Source organism: Microcaecilia unicolor, unplaced genomic scaffold, assembly GCF_901765095.1.
Source record: "Microcaecilia unicolor unplaced genomic scaffold, aMicUni1.1, whole genome shotgun sequence".
In the NCBI taxonomy this organism is placed as follows: domain Eukaryota; kingdom Metazoa; phylum Chordata; class Amphibia; order Gymnophiona; family Siphonopidae; genus Microcaecilia; species Microcaecilia unicolor.
In genome coordinates, this window is record NW_021963054.1 from 58,523 (window position 1) to 85,796 (window position 27,274).

General features: G+C 48.5%; 1 protein-coding gene across 12 annotated transcripts in view; it reads right to left on the reverse strand.

Annotated features, from left to right (window-relative positions):
• The window catches only part of LOC115458851 (kinesin-like protein KIF23), a 222,104-nt gene that overhangs the window by 38,017 nt on the left and 156,813 nt on the right, over window positions 1–27,274 (reverse strand). For 6 of the 12 annotated variants that reach the window (XM_030188680.1, XM_030188687.1, XM_030188679.1 and 3 more), the window contains 3 exons: window positions 15,904–16,077; window positions 4,173–4,361; window positions 3,533–3,805 (listed from right to left, as the gene is read on the reverse strand). In XM_030188680.1, the coding sequence (XP_030044540.1) occupies window positions 3,533–3,805; window positions 4,173–4,361; window positions 15,904–16,077 (636 nt within the window). The remainder of the gene's footprint in view (window positions 1–3,532; window positions 3,806–4,172; window positions 4,362–15,903; window positions 16,078–27,274) is intronic. The other 6 variants (XM_030188685.1, XM_030188686.1, XM_030188683.1 and 3 more) reach the window with 3 other exon arrangements.

Below are 27,274 nucleotides of genomic sequence, written 5' to 3' on the forward strand. Positions count from 1 at the left end.
CTTATATAAGTATCTGCATAGATAGCTCAGCATGTTCTAAATTTATCCAAACCCATTTTCATAAATTTTTAAAGGATCACTACTACTACTTATCATTTCTATAGCGCTACTAGAGTTAACAGCTGTTATGATTCTACTGAGACAGGCAGGGGAATGTATTATTCAACTGCAGATATTTCAATAAGGAGAAATGAGTCCTTACCTGCTAATTTGCTTTCCTTTAATCCCTCCGGACCGGCCCAGGATTGGACTGATGGGTTGTGCTCGCCTTCCAGCAGGTGGAGACTGAGAAAAAACTCTTGACTCTAGAGAGCCAATAAGAGCCCTGGTCATGTGACCCTAGCCTCAGTATTTGAATAACAAAGCAGAAAGAAGAAGAGAATACTACACCCTGTGCCACGAGGAATTCCAGCAGCCAGAAGCACTCATGAAAACGTGCTTAAACAAAGGCTGCACCCATCTCAATCTTAGAGACCTCTACATCGATAGCTTGAAGATCATCTGAACCCCTGTCCAGGACTCTCTCCGCCTACCGAAAACAGGCTCTAGCCACTAAGGAACCACAAATGGCGGCTTGTACTGCCAAAGATGAAACATCAAAACTATTCTTGAGCAGAGAATCCAGTCTTCTATCCTGAACATCACGAAGAGCCGTTCCTCCATCGACGGGAACCGTGTTACGCTTAGTAACCGCCGACACCACCGCATCAACCACTGGAACTCTAAGCAAAGCTCTATCTGCTTCCGGAACTGGATAAAGACGAGTCATAGATCTGGTTAAGCGAAAAGCCGCATTTGGGACCTCCCACTGCACCTTAACATCCCAAATGTCCTGATGCATGGGAAAAGTTTTGGCAGCGGATCTAGAACCCTTAATTAAGAAGTCGACCTTACGGAGATTTGAACTTTGATGATCTCCCGCCAGTTTCAAAGTAGAGGAGACCATAGGAATGAGCTCCTGCAAGTCATCCTTATGGAAAATTCTAGCCACCGAAGGATCTTCCCCTTGGGCGAAAGATCCAGTCTCAGGATCTGTAGAAGAGGGATCATCCCAGATATTTCCGCCAGATCTTCCTCCTCTTCCAAAAAGGGCATCTCCTGATCGTGATCGGACCAAAAATCTCCGTGCAAATCACCTTCCCTAGATTTCTTAGGAGGTGGAGGAGCAGATCTGACAGGATCCCCTGTTCCAGCTCCTAAATCGCCTTTCTGCATCAAAAAGGCCTGGTACATCTGGAGCACAAACTCAGGAGGAAAACCCCCTGCCTGAGTGGGCCCAGTTTGTACCAGAGCTCCTGAACTAAAAGTATCAGAATTTGTGACAGTTAGAGCTGTAGTCTGTGCATGCGACGGCGACGACGGAGCGGGAATCAAAATGGCCACTGTTCGCAGCAGATTTACTGGAGTGGCCTCCAGAGGCGCGCCTGACCCCTCCGTAACTACTGGAGCCAACCGTGACAGTGAGGAACCCTGAACCGACCACTGAGCTCCCGAAGACGAAGGGAGAGCAGGGCCTGATGCTCCCACCAGCGCCGTACAGAACTTACAAGCGCCTGAAGAGGAAACCCCCTGACGCTGGCAGACAGCGCATCGCCTGAGCTTCTCAGACATGGCGGTTCATGCCTAAATCTTCTTTTTCTTTTTTTTTAAAAACAAGGCCCCGCTCTGTCGACCCAAATAGCGCTAATAAAAAAAATACACCCACGAAAACGGAAGGTAAGAGCAAGAAGAAGAAACCTTTCCCTTTTTCTTTTTAACCAGCTGAGCAGCTACACAACACAGACACCCAGAACACTAAACAGAGCGACTGCTCCTTAGAGTAATGGGGAAGCACTGCGTCTCTTTATTTATTTTTTTATCCTGGCTGCCTCTCCCAAAGGTAATACCCCTTTGCTAGTCAAAAGGGGAACCCTTCCCTTAGAAATTTAATTAATAGAAGGGAGGTGGGGAGGAAGAGGGGGAGGGACCCAGGGGGAGGGACCCGAGTGAAGAACTCCTGAGGCTGAAAGCTAATAAAGCTGAAATTTTCTAACAAGCCTCAAAGAATTCCTGTGGCACAGAAAAATGAAAACAGAAGAAAAAGGCTGTAAACTAAGAAAGAGAGACTAATGGGCTCACTTCCTACCTGCTGGGAGTGAGAAAATACTGAGGCTAGGGTCACGTGACCAGGGCTCTTATTGGCTCTCTAGAGTCAGAGTTTTTTCTCAGTCTCCACCTGCTGAAAGGCAAGCACAACCCATCAGTCCAATCTTGGGCCGGTCCAGAGGGATGCTAAGGAAAATTACAAATAAACGGGGGGGGGGGGAATGTACAGAGAAGGACAATGAAAATTTTAAAAGGGGATGGGATACTTCCCTATGAGGAAAGGCTGAAATGGATTGGGCTCTTTGGCTTGGGGAAGATATGATAAAGGATAATAAAATAATGAGTGGAGTGGAACGGGTAGACATGAATCACTTGTTTACACTTTCCAAAAATACTAGGACTAGGGGGCATGCAATGAAGCTACAAAGTAGTAAATTTAAAACAAATTGGAGAAAATATTTCTTCACTCAATGTGTAATTAAACTCTGGATTCGTTGCCAAAGAATGTGGTAAAAGCAGTTGGCTTAGTGGGGTTTAAAAAAGGGTTGGATAGCTGTCTAAAAGAAAAGTCCATAAGCCATTATTAAAATGGACTTGGGAAAATCCACTGCTTATTTCTAGGATAAACAGCATAAAATATATTGTACTGTTTTGGGATCTTGCCAGGTACTTGTGACCTGGATTGGCCACTGTTGGAAACAGGATACTGGGCTTGAAGGACCTTCGGTCTGTTCCAGTATGGCAACACTTATGCAGGTAAGATTGAATTTCTCTCCCCCCACCCCCAATAGGAACAAAAATAAGGGGCAGAGAGAAAATAAGGAAGATAAAACCCCAAAGAGCCCCCCCCCCCCCACCCCCAGGGCCTGCCAGACTGACTCAGACTGCACATCTACCATCTACTGTGAGACTGAGAAATACTGGCTAAGAGGGGCTGCATAGCATTCTTATACAGTTCTCAGTCTCCACCTGCTGGTAGACATGCATAACTCACACGTCTGTCTGGACTGGTCTTGGAGGGCTCATAAGGAATGGTTGAGTTTATCTCACAATACTTTGAGAAAATTCAGAAGACACAGGATGGCAGTTCCATTATTTAAAGTTGTAAATGCCTTTTGTTGGCAGATTTTAGATTTCCTAAGTCTTACTGAGAATAGATTTTTATTAAAGGATTAACATAGTATGAGACATGCAGCATAGGACTGCTCTTACACACTTTTGACACATTGCATGTCAGGTGTACTGGGAATTGGCTGGAGTGCAAACTAATGGGCCCCCTAAAATTTTACTCACACAGCCTGCATTTTAATGCTCACTATTAATTAATCAGATTGCTCCGTTTTCCATCAGTGTTCTTAGGCTTTTTCATGAACTGCATGATGCTGTGCATTAAAGCACTCATTGCTAAAGGTACGTTGGTTATTAATCTGCTGAAAGTAACACTAACCCTAGAACTGGGATCCTCTTCTATGTCTACCCCTTTCATATAGGTGGGTACCTCGCTGGCACCGGTCCAGCACATCCCTCGCCTTCTCTCCTGTGCATTATAAGTTCTAACAGGCTCAGATTCCTGCTGTCTACTGGTACGAGGTGTTTTCTGCTCCCATTCCGAGATGCAGGAAGCCACGGATATACTGCTACACGAGTTGGAACGCCTGTGAGGCTGTGGCTGGGTCAGAGGCTGGCTGCTAGGGAGCTGAGGAACACAGTTATCGAAGAACTAAAGAAATTGGAGAAAGGTTAATGAACACACATGCAACAACTATAGTGAAAGTAAGCCAGAAAACAGACAGTGGCTTCTCCCAAAAAGCTGCCACTGCAGACAACTCAAAGGTTTTGCTACTAAGAGGGGCTCCCTGTAAGATCAGGAGGTTCCAAAACAGTAGAATTTTCTGTATAAACTAGTCAGCCTGAATGAGAAGGTGAATCTCAAACAGATCAGATGGTTACAAAGGAATGCATGAGCAACAAAACTAACAGAATTCTCCTACAATTAGGCTTGGCATTCCCACCTACACTGCTGTAAGGGTGCTTCCTAAGCCTTTTCCCACTAGCCATGACTCATGCACAGATGGAGCATAACATACAGGTACTGGGGTGGGAGATGTCGATCGCACGACGACCTTTGGCTCCCTTTCCCGATCTCTCTCTCGTGCTGGCCGCTCTGGCTTTTCATTCTTCGTTTCTGTGACAATGGCTTTCAGCTGCTTTAGCTTCTCATCTTTGACCCAGAGCTTGTTCTGCATTTCCAACTGCTTTGCTGCCACACGACGCTCCTGCAAGGCACAAGGGGAAGGGGGTAACAAGAGTAAAGTGCATTTAATTTTAAAAGCAGCTCAATCAGGAGGAGTGCTTGCCAGCTATGTAATCCTTGTTCTTCAGGATAAACATATTTCTATTGTTATTTTCTTAGAAGAGGGGAAAGGGAATGGGACTTAATATACCACCTTTCTGTGGTTTTTCCAACTACTTTCAAAGCGGTTTACATATTATATACAGGTACTTATTTGTACCTGGGACAATGGAGGGTTAAGCGACTTGCCCAGGGTCACAAGGCGCTGCGATGGGAATTGAGCCCAGTTCCCCGGGATTAAAGTCCGCTGCGTTAACCACTAGGCTACTCCTCCAGTCCAATAAACTGCCTAAAGAATGGCAATATGTAAACCAAATAAATGATCATATTATGACAAGACTGTTATATAGCCACATGCCTTTGGAACAAGTTGCCTGATTGACTCCAGCTTCAGCATATATATCCTTTGATCAGGCATTAAAGACCTAGTTATTTCAGAAATAATTATGAATCATACAGATCTTTTTCAAACTTATTTGCTACTTTTTATGATTTACTGGTTGCACTGTACTTATTTTATCTTGATTGTATTTTTTTCATAATTTTTATTGCACTGTATTTTATTATTGTAATCCACTTTGAACTTTTGTTTGGTTATTTTCAGTGGACAAAAAAATGGCCAAAAACAATTAAAGTTGGAGCTGGCACTTTGCTCAGGAGCCCAGTGCTAAGTTGTCAGGCTTTTTTTTTGGTTGATTTAATTTTAAACATATCCACCTTTTTGCTCCATGAGTGCACAAAGTGGCTACAAAGCCTAACATATACAATAAAATCATTTAACACATACAACACAAAATCAGATCAATTCCCATCCCCACTGGTACATTTCTAACTCTCTAAGGGGCCATTCTTCTAAGCTGCAATAAGCACTAGCACATGAACTAATCAGTTAATACACCTATATTACTGCATGCTGCTTAGTGCAGGATTAGAAATGGACCCTTTCTACCTATGAAAGAGGTGTCAGAAAGGTGAAATTAGATCTTACCTGCTAATTTTCTTTCCTCTAGACCCTCCAGACCGGTCAAGACGCATGGGTTATGTCCTCCTACCAGCAGAGGGAGACTGAGAAACACTGAGCTTTGAATACTGTATATACAGTGGGGGAAATAAGTATTTGATCCCTTGCTGATTTTGTAAGTTTGCCTACTGACAAAGACATGAGCAGCCCATAATTGAAGGGTAGGTTATTGGTAACAGTGAGAGATAGCACATCACAAATTAAATCCGGAAAATCACATTGTGGAAAGTATATGAATTTATTTGCATTCTGCAGAGGGAAATAAGTATTTGATCCCCCACCAACCAGTAAGAGATCTGGCCCCTACAGACCAGGTAGATGCTCCAAATCAACTCGTTACCTGCATGACAGACAGCTGTCGGCAATGGTCACCTGTATGAAAGACACCTGTCCACAGACTCAGTGAATCAGTCAGACTCTAACCTCTACAAAATGGTCAAGAGCAAGGAGCTGTCTAAGGATGTCAGGGACAAGATCATACACCTGCACAAGGCTGGAATGGGCTACAAAACCATCAGTAAGACGCTGGGCGAGAAGGAGACAGCTGTTGGTGCCATAGTAAGAAAATGGAAGAAGTACAAAATGACTGTCAATCGACAAAGATCTGGGGCTCCACGCAAAATCTCACCTCGTGGGGTATCCTTGATCATGAGGAAGGTTAGAAATCAGCCTACAACTACAAGGGGGGAACTTGTCAATGATCTCAAGGCAGCTGGGACCACTGTCACCACGAAAACCATTGGTAACACATTACGACATAACGGATTGCAATCCTGCAGTGCCCGCAAGGTCCCCCTGCTCCGGAAGGCACATGTGACGGCCCGTCTGAAGTTTGCCAGTGAACACCTGGATGATGCCGAGAGTGATTGGGAGAAGGTGCTGTGGTCAGATGAGACAAAAATTGAGCTCTTTGGCATGAACTCAACTCGCCGTGTTTGGAGGAAGAGAAATGCTGCCTATGACCCAAAGAACACCGTCCCCACTGTCAAGCATGGAGGTGGAAATGTTATGTTTTGGGGGTGTTTCTCTGCTAAGGGCACAGGACTACTTCACCGCATCAATGGGAGAATGGATGGGGCCATGTACCGTACAATTCTGAGTGACAACCTCCTTCCCTCCGCCAGGGCCTTAAAAATGGGTCGTGGCTGGGTCTTCCAGCACGACAATGACCCAAAACATACAGCCAAGGCAACAAAGGAGTGGCTCAGGAAGAAGCACATTAGGGTCATGGAGTGGCCTAGCCAGTCACCAGACCTTAATCCCATTGAAAACTTATGGAGGGAGCTGAAGCTGCGAGTTGCCAAGCGACAGCCCAGAACTCTTAATGATTTAGAGATGATCTGCAAAGAGGAGTGGACCAAAATTCCTCCTGACATGTGTGCAAACCTCATCATCAACTACAGAAGACGTCTGACCGCTGTGCTTGCCAACAAGGGTTTTGCCACCAAGTATTAGGTCTTGTTTGCCAGAGGGATTAAATACTTATTTCCCTCTGCAGAATGCAAATAAATTCATATACTTTCCACAATGTGATTTTCCGGATTTAATTTGTGATGTGCTATCTCTCACTGTTACCAATAACCTACCCTTCAATTATGGGCTGCTCATGTCTTTGTCAGTGGGCAAACTTACAAAATCAGCAAGGGATCAAATACTTATTTCCCCCACTGTATAACCTGTGCAGTACATCCACTAGCCAGTATAACCCTGACAAAGCAGAGAAACCAAAAACATCAACTAGAACTAACAACCCCGTACGTGGTCACTGTCAACTGGACACTGTCTTCATATCTTTCATTGTGTCCTTTGAATTGTGTGTGCTTCCACAGGTGGACTAATAAACACGGTCACACCTGACCAGACTTATACAAACAAAGTCTGAAACCATAGAAACCACACTCAACAGCTGCCAAGATAGAACAACAGACAAACCGACCTCCTGGCCTACAGTACAGACAGGGCGGGCCTTGACCGGTCTGGAGGGTCTAGAGGAAAGAAAATTAGCAGGTAAGATCTAATTTCACCTTCCTCCACGACCCTCCAGACCGGTCAAGACGCATGGGACGTACCCAAGCAGTAAGATCCTAAGGGCGGGATCCACGTAGGCCAGAGGTCAACACTGCAGCCCCAAAACCTGCCTCATCCTTGGCATGCACATCAATCCTGTAATGTTTAACAAAGGAATGCAATGACGACCAAACCGCCGCTCGACAAATATCTAACGGAGGAATCATACTACTCTCCGCCCAGGAGGTCGCCACTCCCCTGGTAGAATGAGCCGAAAATTCCTTAGGGACCACGCGGCCCTTCAGCAAATACGCCGAAGCAATGGACTCCTTCAACCATCTAGCTATCGTAGCTTTGGAAGCTGCCGCGCCCTTTCTTGCACCACCATGGAGAACGAACAAACGATCAGAAAGCCTATAGTGTCGAGTTCTGGAAACGTAACAGCGCAAGACTCTACGCACATCCAACTTGGCCAGTCGACGCTGCTCCGCATCCCCCGCAAAGTCACCCAACACTGGCAAAGAAATCACTTGATTCACATGAAACTCTGAAACCACCTTGGGCACAAAGGACGGCACCGGGCGCAACGAAACCTTCTCCTTAGAAAAAACCAAAAAGGGCTCTCTACACGACAAAGCCTGAAGTTCTGACACTCGACGGGCTGAAGTAATAGCCACCAAGAACACCGTCTTTAGGGACAGATCCTTATCTGAAACAGAAACCAAGGGCTCAAACGGCGGCCTCACCAAAGCCTCCAAAACGAGATTCAAATCCCACGGAGGCACCAACCGCCGCCGGGGCGGGCGCAGTAACTTAACCCCCTTCAAAAAACGAACCACATCAGGACTAGAAGCTAACGACTTTCCCTGGAGCTTCCCACGGAAACACGACAAAGCCGCCACCTGCACCTTCAAAGAGGACAAGGCCAAACCCCTGTCCATACCATCCTGTAAAAACTCCAAGACATCTGTCACCGACGCCCGAAAGGGAAGAACCTGCCTAACTGCACACCAATGCTCAAATACTCTCCAGACCCGGACATACGCCAACGAAGTGGACTGCCTACGCGAGCTCAACATTGTATCAATCACTCTGGACGAAAAACCTTTCTTCCTTAACCTGTGCCTCTCAAGAGCCAGGCCGTAAGCGAGAACCGATCCGGATCTGGCATAACTATCGGTCCCTGACACAACACCCCTGAATCTGACAATGGCAGAGGATCCGCTATCGCCAACCGCACCAGATCTCCGTACCACGGCCGACGTGGCCAATTCGGGGCTAACAAGATCACTCGTCCGGGGTGCCGAGCGATGCGCTGAATCACCCGACCGACCAACGGCCATGGGGGAAACACATACAGTAACTCCTGCGGCCACGGCATTAGAAGCGCATCTATGCCTTCCGCCCGAGGATCCCTCCGACGACTGAAAAACCTCTGAACCTGAGTATTGCGGGCCGTTGCCATCAGGTCCATCACGGGAAGTCCCCAGACCGCCACAATGCGATTGAACACCGACCGATGAAGCGACCACTCTCCGGGGTCTAGAGCATGCCTGCTTAGGTAATCTGCCTCCACGTTGTCTACTCCAGCCACATGCGCCGCGGAGAGCGCTAGCAGATGGACCTCCGCCCATTGACACAACAGCGCCGCCTCCTCCGCGACCGCCTGACTCTTTGTGCCCCCCTGACGGTTGACATAAGCCACGGCGGTGGCGTTGTCGCAAAACACCCTGACTGCTTTCTGCATCAGCACACTTTGAAACGCCTGAAGCGCTAGTCGAATGGCCCTGGTTTCCAGACGATTGATGGACCACTGAGCTTCTACCTGAGACCAGCGTCCTTGAGCTACCTGACCGAGACAATGAGCTCCCCAGCCCTGAAGACTGGCGTCTGTGACGAGAACCACCCACTGCGGAGCCTCCAACGGCATTCCCTTTTCCAGATTGCCTGGATCTAGCCACCACTGGAGACTGAGGCGTGGGGCTACCGGCAGCTGAAGGCGGACATCCAACTCCTGCGACAGGGGCGCCCACCGACGAAGAAGAGCTGACTGCAACTGCCGCATATGCGCCCGAGCCCACGGAACTACCTCTATGGTGGCCGCCATTAACCCCAGGACTTGCAGATACTCCCGGGCCGTCGGAGCCGCCTCTGACATAAATAGACGAATCTGACCCTGCAACTTGCGAATTCGGGGGCCCGGCAGGAAGACCCGACCGTTCCTGGTATCGAATAGAACCCCCAGGTACTCCAGCGACTGCGACGGCACCAGGTGACTCTTGCCAAAGTTCACTACCCAGCCCAGAGACTGAAGAAACTGCACCACTCGAGCAGTAGACACCTCGCTCTCCGACTGGGACTTGGCCCGAATCAACCAATCGTCCAGGTACGGGTGCACCAGAATCCCCTGCTTCCGCAAGGCTGCCGCCACTACCACCATGATCTTGGAAAAGGTTCGAGGAGCCGTTGCTAAACCGAAAGGCAGAGCACAAAACTGAAAATGCTTTCCCAAAACCGCAAAGCGCAGAAATCGCTGATGAGCGGCCCGAATGGGGATGTGTAGATAAGCCTCCGTCAGATCCAAGGACGTGAGAAACTCCCCCTCCTGCACCGCGACAATGACCGACCTCAATGTCTCCATGCGAAAAGAGGGGACTCTGAGAGCCGCATTGACTGCCTTCAGATCTAAGATAGGCCGAAAGGCGTCCTCCTTCTTTGGGACTACAAAATAAATTGAATAGCAGCCCAAGCGGCGTTGAGCGGCGGGAACAGGTACCACCGCCCCCAGACTGATCAGACGAGCCAGAGTGTCTCGCACCGCTGCCCGCTTGAGCCTTGAATGACAAGGGGACTCCAGAAACCTTTCGGGAGGCGAGCCGTCGAACTCCAGAGCGTACCCGTCTCGCACCACTTCGAGGACCCACTGATCCGATGTGATTTGGGCCCAGTCCTGGTAAAACAGACTCAGCCGAGCCCCTACCCGAACCAGAGCCTGGGCCCGAACACCTTCATTGCGAACTACGCCCCGAAACCTGTCCTCCCGCGGAAAAATCGCGCCCTCCGCGCCGATTCCCCCGAAAGGACTGAGTTCGCTGAAAGAACCGACCTCTAAAGGGCCCACTAGTCCTCCCGGGCCTATACCGGCGAGCCTCCTTAAACCTGCCTCGGGAGGAAGTACCCCTGGACGCCCCTTTTGGACGAAAATCCGGAAGCCGAGGGGCCTTGGCATCGCTGAGTCCACGCACCAACTTATCCAAATCCTCCCCAAACAGCATGGACCCCTTAAAAGGAAGCGAACAAAGCTTAGCTTTGGAGGCCGCGTCAGCGACCCAACCTCGCAACCACAGTGCCCTACGTGCCCCCACCAGCATAGCCATATTCTTGGCCGAAGCACGGAGCAAATCATAAAGCGCATCAGCCAAAAAGGACGATCCCATTTCCAATTTGGCCAATTCCTGTACCCCTGAGGTCCCAACCTCCACCGAATCATCCAGCAGTTTCTCGGCCCAACGGAAACACGCCCGCGCAACTAGCCCCCCACAAATCGAGGCTTGCAGGGCCAGGGCCGACAGATCAAAACTCCGCTTGAGGAAGGACTCAAGTCTCCTATCCTGGGGATCACAGAGAGCAGTCCCCCCGTCCACCGGTATAGCCGTGGCTTTTGTAACTGCTGTCACCACTGCATCCACTGTGGGAGCCTTAAAGGTATCTCTATCTTCCTGTGGGAGCGGGTACAGTCTCGACATAGCTTTAGACACTTTACAGGGAGAATCCGGCGAATGCCACTCTTGAAACACCATATCCCGGATGTCCTTATTCATGGGAAAGGACCTAGCCTGCCGCTGAATCCCCTTCACCAAGGGATCCACCTGTCTAACCTCCCCCAAAACCGCCTCTGGCTGATCAAACTTGAGGGTGGAAGAAATCTGCTCAATGAGCTCCGCAAGCTCCTCCCTGTGAAAAATCCGCACTACAGAGGGATCCTCCCCCGGGACCACCAACTCCTGATCCTGAGGCCCCTCAAGCCCCTCAGGGTCCCCAATATCACTGAAAACACCTTCGGATCCTACCGGGGAGAACCCCTCCTCGTCATCCCACTCAAACCGGGGCCTCTTCGCCAGCGCCGCACTAGCCCCCTCCCCTAAAGATGGGGGACCAGCCTTCCAGGCTTGAAAAAGGGTCCAAACAAAATCCGGAGGAAAACCAACGCCTCCTGTACCCTCAGGCACCCCCTTCGGAGCCGATCCGGGAGCAGCAGGGCCAAAAACAGCTGATTCCGCGGGACGCGCGGAATCCAAAATGGCGGCCGTTCCCGCCAAAACTAAATTTGTTGAAACCGTCCCTGCCGGTGCTCCTGCTGTCCCCGATGCCCCCGAACTAGCTGGGGCCTCCGCAACCAACACCGGGGGTGCCGCCATCGGCGAGGCCTGCTTTGGTTCGCCGCACAAACGGCACTGGCCTCCCGGCGCTTCTATGCCTCGGCGCGAGCACGCGCGACAGCGGAGCAGTTTGCCTGCCATGCCCTCGAAGCACACCACCCGCTGTGCTGAGCGGCGCACACGCTGTCTCTCACAGCTTCCCCCCAACAAGAATCGCTCTGCTCTCTTTCGCTATCGATAGGAAACGAACCTGCCGTCCGTTCCTATCTACATAAAGCCTCAGACGGCTCTTAAAGAAATATCACCCAATTTCTCTTCCTTTCTCTCTTTCTGTCTGGCAGCTGAAAAGTGGGGGGCTCTCAAGGCTACAATCATAGAAAGCAGCCGAGGCACAACGCTGCCAGCATCTCCAAGGAGAGCAGCACAGGGGGAGGGACCTGAACACAGGTGTAACACCCCAGGGGGAAAAACTGGGCCCCACCGGACCCAGGGCCCCGAAGCACTTTTTTTTTTTTTTTTTTTTTTACCACGTACAGGGAGTAGTCTAAACTAATAACTTAGGCAATAAGAGAGGAAACTCCTCAACTGAATAATCAAACTACCTCACCAGACTATTGAAGACTGCACAGGCTGTCCATCTACCTCTGCTGAGACTGAGAAAATACTGGCTAGTGGATGTACTGCACAGGTTATATATACAGTATTCAAAAGCTCAGTGTTTCTCAGTCTCCCTCTGCTGGTAGGAGGACATAACCCATGCGTCTTGACCGGTCTGGAGGGTCGTGGAGGAAGTGCTCATTTTTTTAATGGCAACATTAGTGCATGACCTCAAACTATACACAAATGTACAAGCTACCCCTTTGTGCCTCATTCACTTTAGTAAACCAGTAAACCACGTGGAACTAGCATTCAGCGGGGACTGTTGAATTACCAGTGGAAGCAGGCTCGGTTGGAGCTATTTTGACGGGCATGTGGACGCTTTTTCAGCTAAGTGAACTTTATATAAAATGTGCAGCAGTTTTTGCTGGCTTTATTCCTCTGATGCTTTTTAAATAGACATTTATTGCAGTAAGCTTTTTTTGCTGAATTCCAGCTTTTTGGTCCATTTGGATTGAATTTTTTGGATTTTGTTAATTGAGTATTAGGGTTTGTGCATTCATTCACTTTGATCTATTCAGAGGTTTGGGTTTTTTTTTGAATCAGTCGATTTTCTCCATGGGAAGGAAGTTTTTGATGCTGATTCTTTTTTCTTCCTCTTTCTTTATATAATATATATATAAGAACCTATGACAGTAATGGACTCCCATGTATGATAGTGGATATTCTTAGTGTATTTGAGGAGATTTGAGGTCTGTTATTTAAAAGTATACTGGTTTAGTAAAGTGAATGAGGCACGCAGTTCAAACTCTTTGAGGGTAGTTTGAATTAGTGCATGACCATAACTGAAAAAATAGAAAATCGGCTGTGGTAAAAATGGTCTTAGCACACAGGAAAAACTGACATAAGGTGATGTGTAGGAGGGGAGTTATGTAGGAAGCACTACAGCATCAGAACACCTCTTACAGCACCAAAGGTTCTTATCAAGCCCCAAGAGGCCCTTAATATAAGTCAGTCAGCAGCAGTTTACATAGGAGGAAAGCAGAAAAATAGAAGGTGATGTTTAGTCTTATCTGTTCATTTCCCTTTCTTGAATCCTCTAGACTAAATCAAAAAGCAAAAGGAGGCAATGATGCCAGCAGATGGTGGAGAGAGCTGCATCACTAGATAGGCTGCCAGTTAACTTCTCAAGCTAAGAATTCAAAAACCCAGAGTGTGACCCATGGAAATACAACTGTGCTACAAAATAGGCAAAAGGCTGTCTGTTTAGGCAGCCTGCTTTCTAAGACTTCCACCAGGAAGAAGGAAAAGAGCAGCCAGGAGAACACAAACACTTCAACACCATATTCCCTTCAACAGAAGAATAGGAAAACAAAGGGATTGTACAGCTGAGCAGGATTCAAGAGAAGGAAACGGGTAATTTCACGAAAGAAAGACCATAATCAAGTATATAATATCACACTCATTGATTTAATGATGAATTGATCATGAGTGTGACTATTGGCAGAGTGGATGGACTGTTCAGGTCTATTTGCTGTCACTTACTATGTTACTATTAATCCTCTTTGCTACCAGGCTGGTGCACAGACCTCAGCTCTGACACAGGCATGAGAATCAGATGTCACCTGACCTACTGGCGCATGCATGTGGCGACCTCTCAGCACACAGTGCAAGTGAATCGGAGACAAGTCTTACATGTGCGCACCAGAGTGTTCCAACTTCCGTTCCTTCCTTGCCTACAGTGCTGTGGCTCAAATCCAGAGAGAGACTGAGGGAGCTGACTGGAATTTTATTTTATGTACCATTAAATTCTTACGGGGACGGGTGGGGATGGGTAAGATTCCAGCGGGGATGGCTAAGATTTCTGTCCCCGTGCAACTCTCTAGTGTGAACCTCTTCCCACAGGTGGACTTCATATCCAGATCTCCTGCAACTGCCAGGCCCGAATTTTGCATGTCCAATCACAATAGGGACACACCCACACTCGAGCAACACAGCTCTTATCTGTGCTACAGGACCCACAGCAGTGGCTGCATGAACCGTCCAACATGCTCAAAACACTGGTCCTCCCTGCCAAGCCTGAGCTTTACACTACCACACATCCTGAAACCAGGCAGCCACTGCAGACAGAGCCAGCTGCCTCTAACAGCACTCTTGTGGAGAGCCCAGCTGCCTGCACAAGCTCCCAACCTGCTACTACTGCCTAGGCTGCAGAAGAGAGTGGGGGTAGAGGCTCACACACACAGACACACCAGGGAGTGGTAGAAACAAGGCCAACGACCTCCCAGCCTCAGCCCCACTAGTGACAGGGGGCCAGAATGATTTCAGTCTCCACTCAACCAAACCAACGACAGCACCTCCAGACCCCCTGCCCCTGGAACCTCACCACCAAATGACATCTTCTCCACCAGGGGAGAAAGGTTCACATGCCACTGCCCTGGAGATGGGACTGGGGAGCAACTTACCTGCAGATCAATTAAGCCCAGGGAATCCACTCCTGCTAGCAACACAGTCTCTTACAGGGTGATTGTATCATTGCAGAGCTGTGTTCTCTGTCTCCACTATCTGCTGGTAGGGAGGTACACAACTCACCTGTCTGGACAGGTCTAGCAAGATAGATTAGACTTAGGTCACTGGAAGCTAGAGAATATACAGAACACAAAGCTGCCAAGTACCCAGTTCCAGGAGGGAAATTTTGGGCCAGTTCTGGATTTCTGAAAACTACATCCTGATGCATTATGGGACTAGGAGCACCTATTTCAATGGGTGGAATCAGGGATTACAAATATCACACTAATTTAGAATGTAAGTTTATAATCAAGATTAGCCAAAGTATCTCCCTTCTGTAATAGGCAGCTCTTATCACAGCTTAAACTGCACTCACGAAAAGAATGAGCTGAGAGCTAATAAGTGTCTCAGAACCAAGCCCAGTCATAGTTCAGAATCTCTTTGGGTTGGCTTTCTCCAGATACACAATTGGAAAGAATCCATGGATGAAACTGGGGCCTGGTGCAGTGTGAAAGACCTCTAAAAGTTGAGCAGTGGGCAAGCAAGTAGACTATATAAACTTGCCCAAGATGTCCGACATCCAAACTGAAGCAGCAAATCTAATCTGAGAATCATTAAGTCAATGTCTGCCCTTTTGTACCTAGATTCTGAGCTATGGCACTGCATCACTGGTCTCCTCTCTTGCCAAAGCTATTCCCATTCACTGCTGCTGCATTTTGTCTTCCACTGGTCAAGTGTTCAAAGACAGTTTCCCAGCACAACAGCCTGGTCCTAGGGCTGGATCTATTTTATTTATAGCCTGCTAAGGCAGCCCACAGGCACTGGCTGTGTTTAGGCAGTGAATCTGTACAGCAGGCAAGGGTTTCTTTTAAATATCTATGCTCACTGGCAAGAACCTTGGTACGGTGCATGTGTACTCAGACACTGCAGGTCTCGTGCTATAGGACACTTACGCATTCCTTCTCCCACTTCATGGAAGTCTCTGTCATCATGCCCTGCAGTCTCGTCTCCAGCCTGCGCTTATCTGAGAGCTGCCGATGTAGTTTCTGGTTACTACTTTCCAATTCGTGCTGTAAGGCACGCTTGTCTTCCTCATAAATAGTAGCTGTTTTCTCCAGGATCTCGATCTGAAAAGCAAATGTTTATGAGTGAAACATCACATTAGAGAAAAAAAAATTCAGTTGGTAACTTATATTCCTGCACCATCAATACACAACAATTTTAGGCATAAGGAATTTATGGTGCAGTTTTATTAAAGGAGACAAAACAATTATGAATGATAAGCAGAAAGGATAGACAATAAGAGCAAGTGCTCCTTTCAGTCCCCTTTTCAGAGATTTTACACTGCCAATGAATCTCCACCACAGAATTATCCTGCCCAGCTATGTAACTGCACAGACAGCATTTACACACTAGTAAGGATGCAAGTTGAGGCAAACTCAATAGTTCTCTGGGTTATCACTGCCAAATATGTCAGCATTCTGCTCCTTAGGTTCCTTATACCTGGCAATGCTTTTGAACTAAGCAGCCGTGCCAGATTATTCCATTCTTTCAGAACAGATTGGTTTAGTCCTGGTTCAGCCCCATTGCACACAAACTTGTATTTAAGGCTGGCTAACCCACTAAAGAGGGCTTTAGTCTAGAATTAATGAGAACAGGTAAACAAAGTCCCCATGTAACTACAACATGAAACACAAACAGAAATGGTAAAAAGGGCAACATTTGGAAAGCTAGGTATACTAACGCCTATAACAGGGGGAATCAAGTTTTGGATCTAGAAGTTGATTTGGTTTTAATAGCTGGTCAGAGACATGGTACATGGATACAGTTATATCACGCTCTAATCTATTCAGCAAGTACAGGGTAGAAAGACAGATGCTGAATATTAAAATAAATGATACTAAAGTCAACCCAATTGCAGGGCTCGCAGGCAGAAAAATATAGATGAAGAAATTCACAGGATCGTTACGAAAGGGTGGCATTATGAATTATGTAAAGTGACTTCAATTTGCCAGATGCTGACTGGGACATCCTGGTTGCAGTATCACCTAGAAGTAGAGGATCCTGGATTTTCCACAGGAAGAATTGTCCCAGCCACTAGTAAAAGGAAGCCATACAGGAGGGGGCAACACTGGACTTAGTGCATATAAAGGGGGAAGTTATTTTGGTGTTGCAATGGGAGATCATCTGGCATCCAGTGATCACCAAATGTGTGGTTCAGTATTAGGACACAGGTGAAGATGGTTTATTCAAAAGTGAGATTCTCAGGCTCATCAGCAGGGCTGCCACTCTGGGTGGTTACCACAAAGGGTGGTAACACATGGCATTGGGTAAATCTGTGTGGGGTTTTATTTGGGGGGGGGGGGGAGGGGGGACAGACGGACGGATATGAAGCATGTGAGAGTGGTGCCCAAGTTGGATGGGAAGATCACATTTTTATCAGTGAGCTTCCAGATAGTTTAAAAGGCTTTAATAAAAAAACGTAGCAGAAATACGGGACAAAATTGCTATTATGGCTGGGGACCTCTGTGGAAACTGCAGAAATCAGGCAGAAGTTAGACGAAACAGTCCCAAACAGAGGAATAGACAAACCACCTAGTTCATAGGCTATTGGATTTAGGGGGAAAAACTAAAGTAGTATTCTGCTTTTCAGAGGATTTCACAAGTCACAGCCCATAGGAAGGACTGGCTATAAGGTTGGAGTGGGCCAATAGAGCACACAAGGCCCCTCAACTAAACAGGCCCTGAGACACTAGTACTAATGCAAACAAACAAAAAAACCCCAAACAAACTCCAAAACAAGAAAGCAAGCCTCCAGGATCAAGTCACTAAAAGGACCGATGAGAGATTGGTATAAAAACTGAGGGACACGAAGGGAGGGTGGCCACGATGGTGCCAACATGCTGTGAGGAGTGAGGTTGCTCAGAATAGCTTGCTAAAGTTTCTTCGGTTTTGTTTTCTGGCCTTCCTATTATGCCTCATACTAAAAGAAAGGGGATAGTAAGGGCTTTACCATTACCTGCCCTTACTTCTTCCCCGAAGCAGCAAACCCTTGATAGCTTCACACTCCAGTACCCACAGATTAATACCAGAGGAGATTCTGTTTTGAGCGCTGAGGGAGGAACCTCAACGCCTCAGGAACATGAACCAACGCTTTCACCTCCGGAAGCCGAAATACCACCATGCCCCACCATGACGTGGGAAGAGAAGACGGGCCCCAAACCTGCGGAAGGCGCTCAGATTGGGACAAGTGGTAATGGCTTTTCATCGGAGTGCTCAGCGGCGGTATCTGAGATCTTGGCCAGGAAGGGATTGTTGAACCCTCCCGTGGTGGTTACGCTAGATACCCTCATAAGTACATAAGTAATGCCACACTGGGAAAAGACCAAGAGTCCATCGAGCCCAGCATCCTGTCCACAACAGCAGCCAATCCAGGCCAAGGGCACCTGGCAAGCTTCCCAAACGTACAAACATTCTATACATGTTATTCCCAGAATTGTGGATTTTTCCCAAGTCCATTTAGTAGCGGTTTATGGACTTGTCCTTTAGGAAACTGTCTAACCCCCTTTTAAACTCTGTCAAGCTAACCGCGTTGGGTGAAGAAAAATTTTCTCAGATGTGTTTTAAATTTACTACACTGTAGTTTCATCGCATGCCCCCTAGTCCTAGTATTTTTGGAAAGCGTGAACAGACGCTTCACATCCACCTGTTCCACTCCACTCATTATTTTATATACCTCTATCATGTCTCCCCTCAGCCGTCTCTTCTCCAAGCTGAAAAGCCCCAGCCTCCTTAGTCTTTCTTCATAGGGAAGTCGTCCCACCCCCGCTATCATTTTAGTCGCCCTTCGCTGCACCTTTCCAATTCTACTATACCTTTCTTGAGATGCGGCGACCAGAATTGAACACAATACTAAAGGTGCGGTCGCACCATGGAGCGATATAATGGCATTATAACATCCTCACACCTGTTTTCCATACCTTTCCTAATAATACCCAACATTCTATTTGCTTTCCGAGCCGCAGCAGCACACTGAGCAGAAGGTTTCAGTGTGTTATCGACGACACCCAGATCCCTTTCTTGGTCCGTAACTCCTAACGTGGAACCTTGCATGACGTAGCTATAATTCGGGTTCTTTTTTCCCACATGCATCACCTTGCAATTGCTCACATTAAACATCATCTGCCATTTAGCCGCCCAGTCTCCGAGTCTCGTAAGGTCCTCTTGTAATTTTTCACAATCCTGTCGCGATTTAACAACTTTGAATAACTTTGTCTCATCAGCAAATTTAATTACCTCGCTAGTTACTCCCATCTCTAAATCATTTATAAATATATTAAAAAGCAGTGGTCCTAGCACAGACCCCTGAGGAACCCCACTAACTACCCTTCTCCATTGTGAATACTGCCCATTTAACCCCACTCTCTGTTGCCTATCATTCAACCTCTGGCAGGCAATTGACAGATTGAACTCTATGATTACAAAGTCAACTCAGGAAACAGCGAATCTTGTTTTAATGGTGGAACAGCTCTCTAAGTCAATGGACAAATTAAAGCAGAACTTTAATGACCAGGTACAAAAATCTCAAACTGATGTTTCTAATATTAAGGACAACATGTCAGCAGTTATGAAAGACAATTTGATTATACATCAGAAAATAGAACAACTTGAAAATTACAACAGACGTTTGAATATGAGGATACTAAATTTTCCAATTCCTTTAGAATTGTTTAAGAAATACCTCATTGAATATTTAAAGATTTCCTCTCAAAATATACCTCCTATAAATAAGATATATTTCCTTCCTGTGAAGAAGAAGCAAAGGGGGTCTCATGAAGATACTAGTAAAAAAGGCCCATTTCTGAGAGCAATGAAACGGGCGCTAGCAAGGTTTTCATCGAAGTGTGTATGTTTGAGAGTGAGTGTGTGAGAGACAGAGTAAATGTGCGAGTGTGTGAGAGAGTGAGACTGTCTGTGTGAGAGTGTGTGTTCGAGAAAGAGTGTGCCGCAGGGGTCCCCCCTCCGTGTGTTGGCGTCCTGGCACGTTCAGGAAGGCAGGCAGGCAGGCTCCCTGCGTCTGTCTGACGTTCAAGGCTACCTGCCTGCGTCGCTCCCTCCGTGTCTCCGAGTTTGTGCGGGGCGATGGGAGTCCTGCTGAGTTGGGAAATGGCTGCCGAGGGGCAAGGGGAGTCAGATCGCGTGTCGCCGATGCTTGGTGGGAAATGGCCGCCGAGGGTCAGAGGGAGATGACGTTTGGTCGATTGTCATAGCGCCGCCCTCGACGTCATGACGTTATGACACGAGGGTGGGCCAGACATTCCTGGCCAAACCGGATATCTCTGGCGCCTCAAGTTTCCGGCTTGAGGCTTCATGGAACGTTGGAGGTGCCTTTTATTATATAGAGATGGAACAGGCCCAGGAAGAGGAGAAACTCAATGAATTAAGAGAAATTTCTTTGATTTTAGAGGACTCGCTATCAGAAGTAATAAATAGGGCTACACTATTTGGTTTCATTTGTATTTGAGCAAGATTTTAATGCTATTCTGAAGTTGTACTTCAAGAATGCTCATCAAAAGTTCTGTGGCCAAAAGTTATGGATATTTCCTGATGTTACTAGATCCACTCAAGATAGACGGAAAAGGTTTTTTGGATATGAGAGCAGTAAAAACTTTGGGGGCTACTTTTTTCCTAGCTTATCCCTGTAAAATTAAGGTACGGATAGCCCAACATATTAGTAACTTGCGCACCGGACGCATGGAAGCCCCCTTAGAGGCATATTTTCAAAGAACTTAGCCTTCCAAAATTCTATAGACACCTATGGAACTTTGGAAGGCTAAGTGCTTTGAAAATATGCCTGCCAGTGTCCCATTGGGAACAGAAGCACCACAAAGTGCAGGAACTATGTTTTGTGGTCCTGAATCAAATTAAAATAGAGAGAGGGAGCAACGTTCCCTTATGTTATTAAGAAAGGAGCAACGCTTAATCTTCCCATGGAATACGGTAATTCCCCCCGGCCTCAATAAGGAAATTGATTGGCTCAGAATATAAGTGATGGTATTTAAGGTGAAATTAGGCCTTACCTGCCAATTTTCTTTCCTCTAGATCCTCCAGACCTTTCAAGACGCTTGGGTTATGCACTCCTACCAGCAGAGGGAGACTGAGAACACTAAAACTTCTTATACAAGTAGCCTGTGCAGACCTTCTACTAACCAGTAAAACAGTAACAAAGCAGAGGAACAAAACACCTCCACCTAAACAAAACCACTGAATCCACACTCAGATCTCCTCCCCTTAAGACGGGGGAATTCAACTGCAGATGGGCACAAATGGTACCACAAACTACCCTTAGTAAAACTCCAGGACCCAAATCACAGGAGCTACTAGAAATATCAGCAACTGAAGTCTAAAGAAAATATCATACTGAACTGTCCGATACACTGGGTGGGCTCTTGAACGGTCTGGAGGATCTAGAGGAAAGAAAATTAGCAGGTAAGGCCTAATTTCACCTTCCTAAGCAATCCTCCAGACTGTTCAAGACGCTTGGGACGTACCAAAGTAGTAAACACATCTAAGGGTGGGACCTGCGAAGCCCAGAGGACAGGACTGCAGCTCCAAAACTGGCATCCTCCCTTGCCTGTACATCCACTCTGTAATGTTTGACAAAAGAATGCAGGGAGGGCCACGCCGCCGCTCTACAAATGTCCACCGGTGGAACAAAACTACTCTCTGCCCAGGAAGCCGCCATCCCCCTAGTGGAATGTGCCTTGAGCCCCACCGGCACCGTACAGCCATGGAATATGTAAGCCGAAGAGATGGCATCCTTCAACCACCAAGCTATAGATGCCTTAGAAGCAGCCGCTCCCTTCTTGGGCCCCCCAAGGAGGACAAATAACCTGTCGGAAGACCTGAATTCTTCCGACCTGCGCAAGTAAACCTTCAGTACTCTGTGCACATCCAATTTCGCCAAACGATGCTGAGAAGCATCCCCCGTCCGGTCCCCCAAGACCGGCAACAAAATCACCTGATTGACATGAAAGGAGGATACCACCTTAGGCAAAAACGAAGGGACTGGACGCAGCGAAACCTTTTCCTTAGAAAACCACAGAAACGGAGGCCTATATGAAAGAGCCTGAAGTTCCGAAATCCTGCGAGACGACGATATAGCTACCAAAAAGACCACCTTCATAGGAAGATCTTTTATCGAACAAGACTCCAAGGGCTCAAAAGGAGAACCCGCCAAAGAGTCGAGAACGATATTAAGATCCCACTGAGGAACTACCGGCCACTGAGGAGGACAAAGCAACTTCACCCCCCTCAAAAAACGGACCACATCCGGGGAAGACGCAACCGACCTGCCCTGCACCTTACCCCGAAATCACGCCAAAGCAGTCAGCTGCACCTTCAAAGATGACAATGAAAAGCCCTTCTCAAAACCATCCTGCAAGAAATCTAAAATGCACAACACAGAAGCTGTCAAAGGGACACACGCCCGGTCCCCACACCAATCTTCAAAATATGCGCCACACACGCCCATAGGCCAAAGACGTCAAACGTTTGCAAGACTGCAGCATCGTCTGAATCACCCGAGGAGAAAACCCTTTCCTTCTCAACCGTTCCCTCTCAAGGGCCACACCGTAAGAGAGAACCGAGCCAGATCCTGCATGACAATTGGACCCTGACACAACAGCACTGAGGCCCCCAGCCGCAGAGGCTCGCCTTCTAACAGGCGCATCAGAGCCCCGAACCATGCCAACGCGGCCAATTCGGAGCCACCAACAACACCGGACCCGCATGACATGCCACCCTCTGTAGGACTCGACCTATCAAGGGCCATGGGGGAAACACGTACAGCAACACCCGCTGAGGCCACGGAAGGACCAACGCATCGATACCTTCCGCTCGCGGATCCCGACGCCGAGTGAAATACTGAGGAACCTGAGCATTCTGTGCCGATGCCATGAGATCCACTACTGGCATTCCCCACTTTAGAACTATCTGGTCGAACACCAACCGGTGCAGAGACAATTCTCCGGGGTCCAACATGTGTCTGCTTAGAAAATCAGCATTCATGTTGTCCACCCCGGCCATGTGCACTGCCGAAATCTGCACTAGATGCCTTTCCGCCCAACTCATGAGCAGAGCCGTCTTGATTGCCAACCGCGGACTCTTTGTACCGCCCTTCCGGTTGACATACGCTACTGATGTAGCGTTGTCAGACATGACTCTTACCGCCTTTCCGACCACACTTGAGCGAAACGCCAACAGAGCTAGCCGAATCGCCCTTGTCTCCAACCGGTTGATAGACCACTGATCGTCCTCCGTCGACCACCGCCCCTGCGCGGACCGACTGAGACACTGAGCTCTCCAGCCCAGCAGACTGGTATCCATTACCAGAATCACCCACTGAGGAGGTTCCAACGGCATGCCCTTTTTCAGATGGGCCGAGCACAGCCACCACTGGAGACTGTGCCGAGGAGCCCCCTCAATGGCAACCGCAACTCCAAACTGTGTACCTGGGGAGACCACCGGGACAACAGAACCGCCTGACGCAGACGCATATGCGCCCTGGCCCATGGTACTACCTCTATCGTCGCTGCCATGAGGCCCAGAACCCGAAGGTACATTCGAACCGTCGGACTCTGAACGAACATTAACAGCCGGACCTGCTGCTGAAGACAGGCGATCCGAGAATCCGGCAGAAAAACACTACCCACTGCCATGTCGAACCACACTCCCAAGTACTCCAGACTCTGCGATGGGATCAACTGGCTTTTGACTACATTCACTACCCATCCGAGCGATTCCAGAAACGCGATCACCTGAGCCGTCGCCGCAACACTGTGAGCCCGAGACTTCGCCCGGATCAACCAGTCGTCCAGATACGGATGCACCAGAATTCCCTGCCTCCGCAAAGCCGCTGCTACCACCACCATTATCTTGGAGAAGGTGTGTGGAGCCCCTGCCAAACCAAAAGGCAGAGCACAGAACTGAAAGTGCCTCCCTAAAACAGCAAAAAGAAGGAAACGCTGATGGGCCTCTCGAATCGGCACGTGCAGATATGCTTCCGTGAGATCCAGTGATGTGAGAAATTCTCCCTGACGAACAGCCACTATGATCGATCGCAGAGTCTCCATGCGGAAGGATGGCACCTTGAGCGCCCCATTGACCCTCTTGAGATCTAAAATGGGTCGACCCTGGTCCTCCTTCTTCGGCACCACAAAGTAAATGGAATAACAACCCATTCCCTGCTCGTGCTGAGGAACGGGTACCACAGCTCCCAACTGGATTAAGCGACCCAGAGTCTCTTGAATAGCTTTTAACTTGACTCAAGAGTGACAAGGAGAGGGAAGAAATAGATCCGGCAGCGGGTGCTCGAACTCGAGCGCATAACCGTCGCGAACGACCTCCAGCACCCACTGATCTGAAATAATTTGGGTCCACCCCTGATAAAACAAAGTCGCGCCCCAACCTTCACCAGAGGCTGGACCCGCACACCTTCATAAGGAGGACTTATTACCATTTCCGGCACCTCCGGAGAAGTCCCGACCTCCTTGACGACCCCCTCGAAAGGACTGCGTCCGCTGGAAAAACCGGCTTTTAGAAGGAGATACAAATCTGCCCGGCCTGTACCGCCTCGCGTCCTTAAACCGACCTCTAGCCGAACCCCCTCGACTAGCCGACTTAGGCCGTAACTCCGGCAACCGTGAGACCTTGGTATCCCCAAGACCACTCATCAGTTTATCCAAGTCCTCTCCAAACAACACAGAACCTTTGAAAGGTAGAGAACACAACTTTGCTTTAGAGGCCGCATCTGCCACCCAGCCCCTAAGCCAAAGAGCCCTGCGAGCCGTCACCGCCAGAGCCATATTCTTAGCCGAAGCCCTTAGCAAATCATAAAGGGTGTCCGCCACAAACGAAGACCCCATCTCCAATTTGGCCAGGTCCTGAACCAAACCAGTCCTATCTAACGCAGGCTCATCCAAGAGCTTCTCTGCCCAACGGAAACAAGCTCTGGCTACCAAGCCCCCACACACAGAGGCTTGCAAGGCCAAAGCTGACAAATCAAAGTTGCGCTTCAGAAAGGACTCTAGCTTCCTATCCTAAGGATCCCGTAAGGCTGCACCGCCATCTACCGGAATGGCCGTAGCCTTAGTGACCGCCATAACCACCGCATCCACAGTAGGTGGTTTCAGCAGGGCCAAATCTTCCGGAGGAAAGGTATACAGCCGCGCCATAGCGCTAGACACCGTACAAGCAGCCTCCAGCATAGACCATTCCTGAAAAACCATGTCTCTAATGTCTGAATTCATGGGAAAGGGAGGCTCTCAGGATCTCCTTAACCAAGGGATCAACCTGGGGTCCCTCCGCAGAGGGAGTGGCCGCCGGAGCAAACTTCAAAGTAGAGATCACCTGATCAATGAGCTCTAACAACTCCTTATGAAAAATGCGAACCACTGAAGAATCTTCCCCAGGCCTTAGCCCATCCTGATCCTCAGACTCATCTAAGAGATCCTCCTCTCCTGGGTCACTCCAAACCTCCGATCCAGGCAGAGAAAGTATCTCCATAGGCTCCGAAATATCCACCCGCGGGCACTTAACTCCCACTGAGCTAGCAGCCTCCGGGGAACAAACAGCCTGAGAGGGGCCAGCTCTCCAGGCATTATACAGAGACCAAACAAACTCAGGAGGGAAACCAGACCCCCCCCCCCCAACGCTGCTGAAGCCCCAACAACACTTTCCTCAGTCTCCGTGGCGGCAGGTCCATCGAGTGATCCGCGGCTAATCTAGACGCGCTTCCAACCACACACGGGTCCCCCAGCGCCCGCCAAAACCGGCCCCGAATGTGCAGTCAAATCGCCACCCAACACCTCCGCCGACTCGGGAAAGCACGGGGGCAAGAGCGCTGACAACGTAGGCCCCCCACAAACTTTACATTGGCCACCTTTCACTTCAACGCCGTGCTTCGCACAAAACAGACACCTCGCTGGTTAGACATAATGGCCGCGAACACAATAAAACAGTTGCTTTGTGCTCTGACAGACTAATAGGCAAAACCGACTAAGGCAAGAACGCCCTTGAAGATGTTTTATCGCTGGACTGCCACAAGAACGGCCAAAATAGCCGCCTTTTAAAAACATTTATTTATTTAAACCTCGTTGCTGATGCCTAAACGCCTCAAGGGTACAGAACGAGGTCTGTAGCCGAGGTCAAGCAGACCTCCAGAGGAAGAGCACAGGGAGAGGGACCCGGCTACCCGGGTGTGACACCCCACAGGGAATAAGAAGCCCCTTAGGACTTACACCCTGTAATAGAGATCCAAGTGTGGGTTCTCTAACATTTACAACCCAACCTAGAAACCCCAAACGGGCCTACCAGACTGAGTACGCTGCACAGGCTGCACACATCTACCCTCTGCTGAGACTGAGAAAATACTGGTTAGTAGAAGGTCTGCACAGGCTACTTGTATAAGAAGTTTTAGTGTTCTCAGTCTCCCTCTGCTGGTAGGAGTGCATAACCCAAGTGTCTTGAACGGTCTGGAGGATTGCTGAGGAAAAGAATTTAGCGGATTTTAGGGATGAAGTGTCGATGAACAGCACTACAGCATTCAAGATCTCCCTAAAAGGGGGAGGAATCAAGACAGAGCAGAGTCTGTAAGTTGTGCCTGAAACCCAAATCAGCTCCAGGTAGAAAGGTGATGGGCAGGGGGGATGGGGGACATGACCATCCAGGTATAAAAACCCCAGGGAACAGATACCCCTATGGGCCTCAGCCCCTCACTGTGGAAACAACACACAAGGAATGACCAAAAATGGACGAGCCAGGTGATCCAACGCTGAAAGTAGTTCATGGTAAGAGAAAGCGAATGACATATACCTGTAGCAGGTGTTCTCCGAGGACAGCAGGCTGATTGTTCTCACGACTAGGTTGACGTCCACGGCAGCCCCCACCAAGCGGAACAAAACTTCGCGGGCGGTCCCGCACGCAGGGCACGCGCACGCGCGACCGTTCCCGCTCAGTTGAATGACAAGCAAATTAATGAGGAAAAAACGCAACTCCAAAGGGGAGGAGGGAGGGTAGGTGAGAACAATCAGCTTGCTGTCCTCGGAGAACACCTGCTACAGGTATGTATCATTCGCTTTCTCCGAGGACAAGCAGGCTGCTTGTTCACACGACTGGGGTATCCCTAGCTCTCAGGCTCACTCAAAACAAGAACCCAGGTCAATTGAACCTCGCAACGGCGAGGGCATAACAGAAATTGACCTATGAAGAACAACTAACTGAGAGTGCAGCCTGACCAGAATAAATTCGGGTCCTGGAGGGTGG